At 40.0% G+C, this 11,485-nt stretch overlaps 2 protein-coding genes across 6 annotated transcripts; one reads left to right on the top strand and one right to left on the bottom strand.

Moving 5' to 3' along the window:
• Positions 1 to 63: 63 nt before the first annotated feature.
• mrpl14 (mitochondrial ribosomal protein L14) lies at positions 64 to 1,502 on the top strand. 2 transcript variants are annotated; one of them, XM_018667065.2, is made up of 3 exons: positions 64 to 208; positions 544 to 646; positions 902 to 1,502. In XM_018667065.2, the coding sequence occupies exons 2-3, from the start codon at positions 567 to 569 to the stop codon at positions 1,266 to 1,268; spliced, it is 447 nt and encodes a 148-aa protein (XP_018522581.1). In that variant the 5' UTR covers positions 64 to 208; positions 544 to 566; the 3' UTR covers positions 1,269 to 1,502. The 2 variants fall into 2 exon arrangements, with proteins under 2 accessions (XP_018522581.1, XP_018522579.1); XM_018667063.2 differs by having other exon boundaries at positions 184 to 331.
• Positions 1,503 to 1,576: 74 nt separating this feature from the next.
• On the bottom strand, positions 1,577 to 10,285 carry LOC108877119 (calpain-1 catalytic subunit). 4 transcript variants are annotated; one of them, XM_018667060.1, is made up of 23 exons: positions 10,147 to 10,285; positions 8,891 to 8,908; positions 7,747 to 7,993; positions 7,081 to 7,150; positions 6,867 to 6,985; positions 6,640 to 6,773; positions 6,335 to 6,503; positions 6,099 to 6,182; positions 5,929 to 6,014; positions 5,715 to 5,789; positions 5,011 to 5,171; positions 4,700 to 4,869; positions 4,579 to 4,590; positions 4,161 to 4,372; positions 4,028 to 4,067; positions 3,847 to 3,912; positions 3,678 to 3,735; positions 3,419 to 3,483; positions 3,224 to 3,292; positions 3,057 to 3,135; positions 2,841 to 2,954; positions 2,656 to 2,714; positions 1,577 to 2,576 (listed from the first exon to the last, which is right to left on the bottom strand). In XM_018667060.1, exons 3-23 carry the CDS (start codon positions 7,990 to 7,992, stop codon positions 2,550 to 2,552), a joined length of 2,115 nt encoding a protein of 704 aa, XP_018522576.1. In that variant the 5' UTR covers position 7,993; positions 8,891 to 8,908; positions 10,147 to 10,285; the 3' UTR covers positions 1,577 to 2,549. The 4 variants fall into 4 exon arrangements, with proteins under 4 accessions (XP_018522576.1, XP_018522574.1, XP_018522575.1 ...); XM_018667058.2 differs by having other exon boundaries at positions 7,747 to 8,045; positions 10,147 to 10,282; XM_018667059.1 differs by lacking the exon at positions 8,891 to 8,908 and having other exon boundaries at positions 7,747 to 8,045.
• Positions 10,286 to 11,485: the final 1,200 nt, after the last annotated feature.

The raw sequence follows: 11,485 nt of genomic DNA, 5'->3' as shown, positions 1-11,485 counted from the left end.
TTTAGACTTTCCGTTGTGTAGCATCTATGCTCCTCTATTTCTATGTCCTCGCCCCAGCGCCTTTGGATGACGTACAACAAAGTAACAAACAAGCTAACTAGGGCTAGCAGCCGCTTTTGTGGTTTGTTTAGGTGCTCTTGTTTGTACGAGCGTAAATAGCTGAGAGTCAACAAAAAATACCACAACAAAGCGGATCGTCTTATTTTAAGTGAGGAATAATTATTTCTTATATGCCAAGAATATTGTGTTTATCAGCTAGCTCGGCTAAAGGCAGTCGGTCGCGTATTGCTGACGCCATACCTTTGACATTGGCATGGAGCATGACAGAAGGGTAACGCTACCAAGACAGACGTTTTAAATTTAAACTGACGCGTCTAATTAATTTATTCTTGTATTTATTTCATTGTTCAGGATAAAGACTATAAAAGCTAAAAAATATTAGGTTCTGTTGTAAGATTTGTGATTTTTTAGCCGATGCAAGCGAGATCATTAGCTAACCCTTTAGCCTATTAGAAGCTAACTATGTATACTTTCTTTCTCTAGCTGACACAGTATTCGCTGTAGTAATGGCTCTCCCCCAGCTTTCAAGATCCCTTACTGGGCTCCTCGTAAACTCGTCGTCCATGATTAATCGGAGGTCTTTTAGGTGAGAATTTTCTGACAATCTTAAAACCAAATATTGTGTAAGATTTTACAGTTAGCCCGTTGGCTCGGTGTGTTCTGGGTAACGGATGCTTGACTTGGGTGAAGTTTTGTTTTACACATAGTTAAGGTAATTTCTTGTATGACCGGTGACTGAAGGGGGTCTCTGAGGAAGAACTGGAATCAATAGCATGATCTATGATACTTAGTAACAGGTCCTGTAAGTTGAAGATGACCTTTTTCCTTTTTGTCTTTCCAGCGTGTCTGCTGTTGCAGCAGCCATTCAGAAAATGACTAGAGTCCGTGTAGTGGACAACAGCTCTCTCGGAAATACATCATATCACCGTCCACCAAGAGTGATCCATGTCTATACCAAGAATGGCATAGGGAAAGTTGGTGACAAAGTGTTGCTTGCCATAAAAGGACAGAAGAAGAAAGCGCTAATTGTTGGACACAAAATGCCTGGAGAGCGCATGAGTCCACGCTTTGATTCGAACAATGTCGTTCTGATTGAGGAAAATGGGAATCCTACAGGAACAAGGATTAAGGTTCCCCTACCCACACATCTACGCAAACTGGAGGGAGACTACTCAAAAGTGTTAGCGATTGCTAGTTTATTTGTTTGATAACTGAATCATTCAGCTGCGACTTTTGAAATCTCTACCGAGGGGTATATGAACATTTTATACTATTTTTTTCTTCAGTTAACTGTAGAAGGAGCATATGCCCTGTAACAATTATTGTCTTAAGATTTTCATTGTTATTAATGTATGTGAAAGACTCAAGTCTGTCTCTGTCAACATGTTTGACTTTTGCAGAGGCCTCTCTATGCTTACAATAAATATAACCTTTACCTTGAACGCATTGGAGTTTCTAGCTAATGTGGGGCAAGTTCATGTTGTTATGATCACAATTAATGAACTGAGAAAGCATAGACTATGAGGGAAGTATTTATTGAAGGCACAACATACATTCACAACACAAAACACATGACTGGCACATTTTTAATAGCAGTTTTTAACATCATGGTGTCATGTATAAGGCATTCAGTACCATGTGATCCCTGCAAATATCACTTGAGTGAACCGATGAACTGATAACAGAATATCTCACTTATGTGAGGCATCTTCACTAACAGCTTCCTTAAACTAAAATCCTAGTGCAAAATGAAAACAATTGAGGACAGCTGCTTGACTTCAACTAAATAAAAAGACTGGTGTAATATAAAAACAGGTTAAACTTCAGTATCAAATGCCAAACAAATTAAAAAAAAAACTTCACTGACATCAGATTAGGTCTGTACTGCCACCTACAGGTGCAGTAATTAAACTACCAAGAATACTGGAGGTGATTTCCTGTTAAAAATATTTCAGTGATAAAATCAAGGAGAATGGAAATACGAGTGCAGAATGACTGACTGATAAAAACTGTAAGACTTGCTTTTTAAAGCACTGCAGTAACATACTCAACACCTCAAAAAATTATGTAATTATTTATCCTCTAAGCCTATTGTGAGATGCAAATGAAAGATAAAAAGTACAGTTAGTAATAACTCAGTTAATATTCATACAGACAGCAAAACTAAAAGGAAGAATTATAAAAATCAACTTCTAGAATGCACATTACAGCTAGTGATTTTTGCCATGCACAGACTCATGCTGTTTGTACAGAGAAGACAGATAAATGTGGCACAATGACTGCTTCATACTGTAGGTTTGCATAGTTTCTAAAATTTAGTCCTGATTGGACTTTGGTTTTCTGTTATACAGCTCTTTTGCTAATTTACGTGCTGAGGTGGGATGTGTTAAAGGAGCAGTAGGTCGCTAAGGCAGAGGGATCTTGAGGGCTCCCAGTTCATGGCAGTCTGTACCTTTACTCTATACCCTCCTCCAAATAGAGACTCCTCTTCAACCACACATTGTCAGGTAAAGCCACTAGCAATGTGAGAAATTAAGTTAGACAAAGGTAGGGCAGACAAAATGTACAGAGGTTTTCTCTTTAAACAAAACTCACCTCTGTGAGGTTTAGCTCAGCCTCTCCTGATCCCTCCTTGTTGAACTCCTGGAAAGACCCTGTTAAAACATTTTACGTTTTAATAATTTACCAGTCGTTTTATAATTCCCACTGTATTAATACTTAATGTAGTATAAATATATGCTGTATATATTTCAAATATCATCTACAGCAATATTACTCACTAAACATGGCTTCAAGCTTGACCAAGCAGCAGATGAAGTTGTCAAAGTCAATCATCTCATTCTCTGCGTACCGGGCCACCAGGATCTGGTTCAGTCTGTTATTTAGTTTAAAACCTAGAAAGGAACACGGCAGAGATAAATGAAAGAGCTGCAGTTCTCATCTGTGAGTTTGTGTACAGTAACTGACTGTGAAAATGATACTCAAGAGAATTATACCTGCTGCCTCCACAGCAAGACGCATCTCATATGAGCTCATGGCTCCTGACTTGTCAAGGTCAAACTGTCTGAAAATGACCTGGGAGAGAGTGACAGAATTGTCAACAGAAATACAAAGTGTGTGCGTAATGTTCATTTGACATTGTAACAGTTTTACTTATCCTTACCAACCACTTCCGGATCTTGTTCCAGAGGATCTGAAACTCTACCAGCCCCAAACGAGCACTGCCATCTTTCTGGTGAACATAGTGTCAAGGGGTGAAACTACACACAAACAATGAGTAGCACACTAAATGCATGATAGTTTTGTTTCTAATAAAATCAGTTTCAATCAACTCATGCTTGACAATTCAAAAAGATACGTCCATCAGGTTGACCATCGTCCTACATGATTCCATGCTGAAGCCATCAGTCTTCAGATCTTTGTCTGAAATAGCAATAACACTCATCTGAAACGGTCTGATCTACAATGACTCAGTTACACAGAGGTCTGTAAGAGAGGCAGTCCAGTAAATGTGTGGTGTACACTCAACAGTAGAATCTAATACAGTAATGGTAGATGTATTACTAATATGTAAACTTTCCAGCTTCTATGAATCGCTAACTAAAAATAAAACTCACGTCGAGAGACGACTCTGTTCAGAATGGTCCTAAGCTCGCGAATAGAAATCTCCATGTCCTGGGAAGCACAGTGGATAAGAAAAGAGAGTTTGTATGTTTTCAATTCAAGTAAGAGCAGCCTTTTCTACTTTATTCAACAAAGGTAAGGCAGATATTTCTCAGAACCCACCTCTCCTGCTAGTTGGGCAAACATTGACTTAAAGGAATCATCAATATCATCTTCAGTTATTTCCTCCTGTAGAATAGGGGAAACAACATTCATTTCTCATCAGAATCCTAGTTATTCGATGATATTCATATTGTAGATTCTTTTTTCCCCTCAGTGTTAGTCATGTGTCACTTATACGTACATCTTCTCCTAAATCAGCAGAGATTTCATCATCCAGTTCTCTGAATGAACAAAACATCTTAGTATGAGATTCCCATTTCTACACATTCTAAATACATAAGCTGACGTTAACATCACATATAAAAGTCACATACTCTGTTTCTGATTGCTTCTCGGTGAAGACTCTGAGGACAAAGTCAGCCTCTTTACCAGGTTCAAAGGTGGAGGGAACGATGAGGTACTCCCCAGGAGGCAGGCGCAGCCGCGTGCTCACCTCTCTCAGATTAATGAAGGTTTCTGAGCGTGCGCACGATGAATGGGTCAAAAAGAATTTTTTCTTCAAGTGGACATTCTGGCAGCCTCTGTACTAAGGACAGTAGGATCAAATACTTTGTTGAGTTACATTTGCATGTTTCACCATATGTTAATGCCAATCATTTTACACAGCATAACAGAGTTTACTTTGGTAGTAAATGGGTTAAAGCAGGCCAAATCACCAGTATCCTGCTTAATCAATCATAATCAAAATTCTTTTGTTAAATGAGTAGTGGTAGTACTTAATGCTCAGCCTACCTCCTCTGGGATCTGCAAAAAAAGAAAAGAAAAATTGAACATGTATAAGCAGGTTAAGTAAACAGGTGAAAACCATGAGAGGGTCAAGGAGACAATAGTGATTTTTCATCACTGTTCTCACCTCATAGAGAGCAAAGCCAATGGTGTGCATATCCTGACCATGGCGCCGGTACCTGCGGCGGTCCTTCTGCATGAGAGCTACTAAAAAACTGCACGCCACCTCATCGTCCTCTGGGTCATCATCTTCCTCCAGCAACGTGATCTTATACTGAGGGTTGATCCAAAACGTATCTACACAGTGCATTTTTGTTAGTATGTTTCATAGTCCAAGTATCATTGGAGAACCTGTTTGTTTTGCTGTTTGTGTAAAATGTCATGTCAGTGTCTATACTAGTGCATGAAAGGTATTTTTCCTGTATGGTTAGGACTCACTGGGATGGTTTCTGCAGCCTCCAGCTGTGCTGCCTCTCCTCCATGTGCCATAAAACTTCATGGTGTTCCAGTGGTTGAGACTTTCGTCACTCAGAGCATCAGGAGTCAAGTTACAGATCTCTAACCGAGAAAACTGCCTTGTGAAATCAGTGAAGGACATCCTGGAAGATTAAAACCAGTTTTTAATCAAAACCCTGCAGCTTTTAAAAGTTAATATTTCAACACTGTACTCAATCAATTCTGGTTATAAGTTAGATTAAAATATTCAAACCAAACTTGGATCTGTCAGTTAATTACAAAATTGGAGCCAAGAGGTGATTCATTTAGCTTAGCACAAAGACTGGAAATAAGGGAAACAACTAACCACACAGGCTAGGTCTTGGATGTTTGCTTAATCCATACAAAAACACAGTAGGACAGCAAGTTGTGGTTGTACAATGATGATAAAACACAGGAAGTCGCTCGCCAAGAAATAGTCCTGCCCATAACCACATTTTACATGTATTTCTACAGATTAAAATATCAAGGCAATGTGTTTATTAGTGAACTTTAAAGGTGCTGATGGGTGGATTTTGTTACTCTTAGAGCTAAACTAACTGTCTCCTGGCTGTAATTTAATATTTTGCAAATAAGCAATCCCAGTATTCCTAAAAATCCAGACAGTCCATCCAGTTCCATCAAATTCCCATACTGGGACATCTTACCAAAACTCGCCATCTTCCATCTTAAGATGTAAGTCCTCTCGTTCAGAGTGGTCGATCTCATCCCATTCAGGAGAACTACACACAACAAGACAAAGAGACAGGAATTAACAATGAGGAGGAGATTTAATACTCATAAAAGAAGACAATAGGAAAAATAAACTAGGGATGAACAGTTTCTAGTACAACAGGGGCATTTATGCTTCAGTGCACTCACTTGTCACTCCAGGCACCAGTCCACTCCACCTGGCCCCAGGGGTTACGAACTCGGATAAGGCGTTCCATATTGCCGCGGAAATCAACCTACATAAGATGGGAAACTTAGAACCATAACTAGAACTCTTACTCATAATGTTAACCTGTTAAAGATAACAGAGTCATACAGACCTCCTTCAGTCCGGTGACTGAGTAGGCATGGCCCTTCACAAGCTTCCTGAATGTAACAGCCTCCATGTCGAAGGCACTGGTGATCTGTATCAACATAAAAATATGATAACTGCATCTGAATATGACTTATCCAGTGCAGAATTAAATAGAGGTGCTTTTAATGTAATAGACTTTCTCAAGATGGTGTAACATTGATCTACGTGTCTTGGTGGTGTGCCAGGGTGTTCAGCACTTACATCGATGGAGCAGCCCAGCAGGGAGCCTCTCTCCAGAGCTTTGCCTATTATCCTATACAGATCCCTGGGAGCTCTGCGGAGCTCGTACATTTCAGACACACCACCTGTGAAGTCTTCAAACCCTTCGGTGGTGCTTCCTCCGGACAGAGCCTCATAGGAGCCATTCAGCCTGATACCATATTAAAAAAACATACTTTAGTTTGATTGTCATCAACAGCAACACTTCAGAATACGATTTACAGCTTCCCACTAAATACACTCATACTGAATAATTTAGCAACAATGCTGGCTCTCTGAATACCTACTTAGCGTAAGCCTTCTCCAGGAGTGCACTCCAGAATTCATTGCCCTCCGCTGAATGGACAAACATGAGCTCTCTGTCTTTAACTGGCAGCCTGTCATCAATCACAACATCCACCCATTCGCCGAACTGCCAGAACTGCAACACAGAGCAATAATCAAGAGCTGTATTGATCTGAATTGCTTTCCTTACTCTCGAAAAAGTAAAAGCAAAGGCTACAAAATGAGGTACCTGGAAGTGGAAAATTCCAGCGTAGTCATCTTGGAAGGACTGCCCGTGCGGGACAACTCGATGAAGAAGCTTCTCATTCAGCGTGAGAGAAGCGATGGCTGCCAAGAGCCAGCAGTCACCTGTGAGTGAGACGAAGCATTTAGGAACCTCCATCCAAGTGTGTTTTCCTACTGTTTTTTCATGACAATTTTAACATTAACCAACAAGGACATACCCAGTGCTCCCTGACAGATGTCTGTTCTAGTGGCACCACCCACAATGAACTGAGGGTCATCTGTCAGTTCCTATGGAGAAATTAAAATTAAATCTTGTTGAAGACAATCAAATACACAGAATTCAGACCAATCAATGCATCTAATGGTCCACTTTAAGGCAACCACAGCTATTCTTGCATCTATATGTCAACCTCCTGTGTTTTAATGAGGTACTGTAAACAAAATGTCACAGCAGGGAGTGGTCAGAGAATGCCACGAGATGCCAACAGCTGCAGACGGTGGTCCGAGAGGTTCCTGTCTTTACTTGTCCTATTCTGTCTGAGTTTGCAGACAAGGAATAAGATAGTGTCACTGATAGGTTTGTTTACAAATGGTGCTCTGTTAAGACCAAGTTATCAACAGCAACAAATTGCTGTTGTGAAATATTTTTATGAGAGGCATTCCACAGAGTAATGAGTGAGTTATTTCCAGGTATCAAGCTTTAGGTGTCTTAGAAACATCTATTCATCTGTACGTGTGTTGTATAAAATGTATATTTGTTCATTTTTCTCTGACTTAACATGTAAGTTTAAGTTGTTTGATGGTACTTAGTAGTAAGTAGTTAACAAATCTCTTTTTTGTTAAAAAAAATTTGCTAATGATTAACTCCCACTCAGTTTTCTCACCGTGGGTCTCATCCACTCCACATCTCTAGTTTTGGAGGAATAGGGGGCGAGCTCCTTGAAGCCCAAAGATGGAGGCTCAGCAGGGAAACAGGGGTCTTCAAACAGGCAGCCCGATTCCACACATTCTTGTTTCAGTGCTTCATAGTCCTGGTTGGCAAAGAACACAGCCTGCTCCTTGGTGCCCATGCCTTCTGCCCGGAGCCTGTTGGCGTATATTGTTGCAGATATCCCTCCGGTTGGATACATACTGGTGCAAGATAAAAATAATGGCGCTGGTGGGTGGGTATGCACAGTGCTGTCTATAAATAGAAGAGAGCTAATCAGCGGCACACTCTTGTCTAAGAGTTACAGCACACCAATCAAGTGTGAAAACGTGTACAGAGAAATAATGGAATGAATCTGTCTTCAACTGATGAGTCTAATTCCATATGGATTCTACATTATGCTGTTAGCCTAAAAGTACAAAGCTGAATTCTCTGAATAATCATAACCAGAAGCCCAACTTCAGCCACTGAAGAAACTGAGGTCAGGTCCTTGTTACTCTCTTAATTTAGTTATTGAATTTGTAGGTTTCACAACTTGAGGAGATGTATCAGTTTACAAATAATAACTTACACATTGCCAATAAAATAATAAGGGAATAAAGGATTCAGCATTTTTTCCTCCAGAATTTTGTTCTGGACAGAGTGGACACAAAACTTTCATGAGCTTCATGAGGGGAAATTTTTTAAAAAGTCTAATTGAGCAGTTAACTGACTAAATAAAATGTAAAAACTTCAGCTGACAAAAAAGATTTATTTCATTTTTGGTCTCATCTCTAAGAGTGGTGGGTGTTTGTTGGTGGGACTCATGACCTCGATATTTCTTAAGTTCTGACAACAGCCCTGCAAAAGGCACATCCTGCTCTTCCTGACAATAATGGGGACTGGATGGTAATAGTGAGTGGTGACATATGAAATCAAAGTGCTATGGAAGCTTTAGTTAGAAACCGATACATATAAAATCCCTGCAAAGAAATCATAGACGTATACAAAGCATGTGCAGAAGAAAAGTGATTACTGAGAAATGTGAGACAGGAACTGCACGCCACTACCTTAAACACAGCAAACTCAAGTAATAACAAAACAAGTTAGAAATGTGATACCTTGGCTGTAAAGGTAGGCTGAGGGGGAAAGTGAGACAAAAGAGAGAGACAAAGGTCATTCATTGATGTTTTGGCACTGGTAAATATAAAGTGTTTTTCTTTGCCCTGAGTTTATGGAGCTTGCACAGCCACATTTGGAAAAGCAGGCCCTAATGGACATTAATGTTTGCGAATCAGTGGGGTCTTTTATCTCTTCCATGAAAGCACTTGCTTTTTTCTGCTGGAGAGGTTCACAACTGTCAGCCAAGTCTCCAGGGAGGACATAACAGCTTTGTGAGAGAAACCATCAGTTGTTACTTGACAATCCCAGTCAATCTCAACCAATGCTGGAAAAACTGGGGATATGGGCTAGTCTTTTATGCCACTCGGCGCCTCTCGAATGGAATCCTAATGAGCGGAGTTCAGTAAACAGTCCAGGCGTTCAAAGTGACAAGGGAAAGCTTGGTAGGAGCTACAGTGGCTAGGGAGCAGGAGAGACATGAGACAAATGATATAGTTAAAAAATTCTAATGTGTTGCTGTGCAAAACACACTGTGCTTTTGACAGAAACAATCTTGCAGGCAAGGACATTGTTCATAGGGCCAGCCCCCCACCCTGAGGCCCCACATGCCTGCAGAGTCTGCAGGAATGTCCCCCTGCTCTGTAAAACAGCTAGAGGGGCTACTGCTGGCTAATGACCAAAAGGATATCTCTTTTTCACCCCAGTGGACAGAAAAAAGCTGATCCCTGCAGTCCTGTGATGATGATGATGTCACCCACAGGACTTCAACCTCAACAGTAATCTAAACCAACCCACTACCTAACAGTCAAAATACTACACTCCTCTAAAAAGATAGAATCATGCTGCGCATATGTTGACCACACTGTGAAGTGATAGACCTGTTACTATCTAAAAGGCACAGCATGGCAGGCATGGTAATACAGCCTCAGACTGTTTACAGCACCTGTTCAGAAGTAGGCCTGTCTTTTTATGCGCACTGGCCTGCATTCAGCTTCAAAGATTTCTGACAACTAAACATATACAACACAGTCACGCTCAGCCAACGCTGGATGTCACAGGTGAATTAAATCTGTGGGTCTGAACATGACAGCTGTGACTGTGCTGAATATTATTACCGCTTCAGCATGCAGTATATTAAATCAAACACATCGCACCGGAGGCCTGCCGTACAAAAAAAACACAAGGCACCGTTAACCTTAAGCCGGTCTGATTAACTCTTTCACTAGAATCAAATAAACAAGACGACTAGACTCACCACCGCTTCCAAGGCAACGTTCAGCTCCTTCTAAATGGGTCGGGTGTTGATAATCGTGTAAATCTGGCAATCTGGTTTTGATAGGCAGGAGAGCAGGTCCAGCCCTCTCCGCTACACTCACACACTCTCTCTCACACACACACCCACCCCCACACCCATACTGCAGGAAACACCGGCCCCTACTGGAGGAGGACCCACAGCCCACACCTAGCACCGCACACTCTTCCGCTAGAGGTGCTGAAGATAGCGCTCATAACGTTAGTATCTTTAATAGGCCAAAATAGAGCGCAGAAAACAAACATAAAGATCACACCATATACAATGTAAGATTAGAATTAAAATAAAAAAATCATACAAATTATATTTTACAATAGTATAGCATAAAACCATAGCTATATCAGCCAATTAAATGCAGTTCAACAAATACACAATAATTCAAGAATAAACAATGCTACTCACAAAACTTTAAGATAATGTGGGATTGGCAATAAATACATTAAGGAATAATATATCAAATTAACTAATATCATATGAAAGATGCTATTGCAACTATATCTTTTATATTATGTCATGTTTTATGTACTGTATGCATATAATATATATGCTGGATGTACTGCATATAATATACAACCAGTATCTGTATGTATATGGGATATTAAATATGTTTTGGTCAAACAAAGAAATATTCAGTTCAGCAATCAATTTAAATCCAAAGACAAGGCTGAATTCTTTCTACTTATGTGTTAATTAATATTAAGCACTAATATAATAATGTAGAATTGACCATCCCTTCCTAAGTAACGAAAATCACAAGAGGTGGCTATATAAACTACTAATACACACGTATGTGTTAGAAAGCAAAACCACACTGGAATAGAAACTACATTGGTGACAGGTCAATGTGAAATATGATCACTATAAAAGTTAATCTTTGCTCACATGGCATTGTTATCTAACGGTAATTCAGCTCCCATCTATGTCAATCCTCTTGATAACCTCTGCAAACTGAAACAATTGTGAGTCACCTGGGAGATAATTTGCAGTAAAAGATTGCAAAGGTTAAAGGTCACCAGCCACTACATCTACCAGGCTGAAATCTAAACTGGCTAGAGATGCTATTGTCCCATATTAGGTTAATACTGCAGCCAAGAGATTGTGTAGCTCCACTGGCTGTGTATGCATATTAGTCAGTGAGAATTAAATATATGAATGTTGCTTGAAAGCAAGTGTATGAGCTGATTTAATCAGAGCAAGAGTGACAGTCCCTACTGTAGTATCTGTATGTATATGGGATATTAAATATGTTTTGGTCAAACAAAGAAATATTCAGTTCAGCAAT

Source organism: Lates calcarifer, linkage group LG16_LG22, assembly GCF_001640805.2.
Source record: "Lates calcarifer isolate ASB-BC8 linkage group LG16_LG22, TLL_Latcal_v3, whole genome shotgun sequence".
In the NCBI taxonomy this organism is placed as follows: Eukaryota; Metazoa; Chordata; class Actinopteri; family Centropomidae; genus Lates; species Lates calcarifer.
The sequence above is the reverse complement of the archived record's forward strand: the minus strand, read 5'-3'. Positions and strand labels throughout refer to the sequence as shown.

Bases quoted from the DNA above. Each gene is read 5' to 3' on its own strand.
- mrpl14 (XM_018667065.2), top strand. From the start codon at position 567: ATGGCTCTCCCCCAGCTTTCAAGATCCCTTACTGGGCTCCTCGTAAAC. The intron at 647-901 runs GTGAGAATTTTC...TTGTCTTTCCAG, and splicing joins ATTAATCGGAGGTCTTTTAG to CGTGTCTGCTGTTGCAGCAG.
- LOC108877119 (XM_018667060.1), bottom strand. From the start codon at position 7,992: ATGTATCCAACCGGAGGGATATCTGCAACAATATACGCCAACAGGCTC. The intron at 5,172-5,714 runs GTAAGATGTCCC...TTAATCTTCCAG, and splicing joins ATGGAAGATGGCGAGTTTTG to GATGTCCTTCACTGATTTCA. The intron at 4,870-5,010 runs GTGAGTCCTAAC...TGCACTGTGTAG, and splicing joins AGGCTGCAGAAACCATCCCA to ATACGTTTTGGATCAACCCT.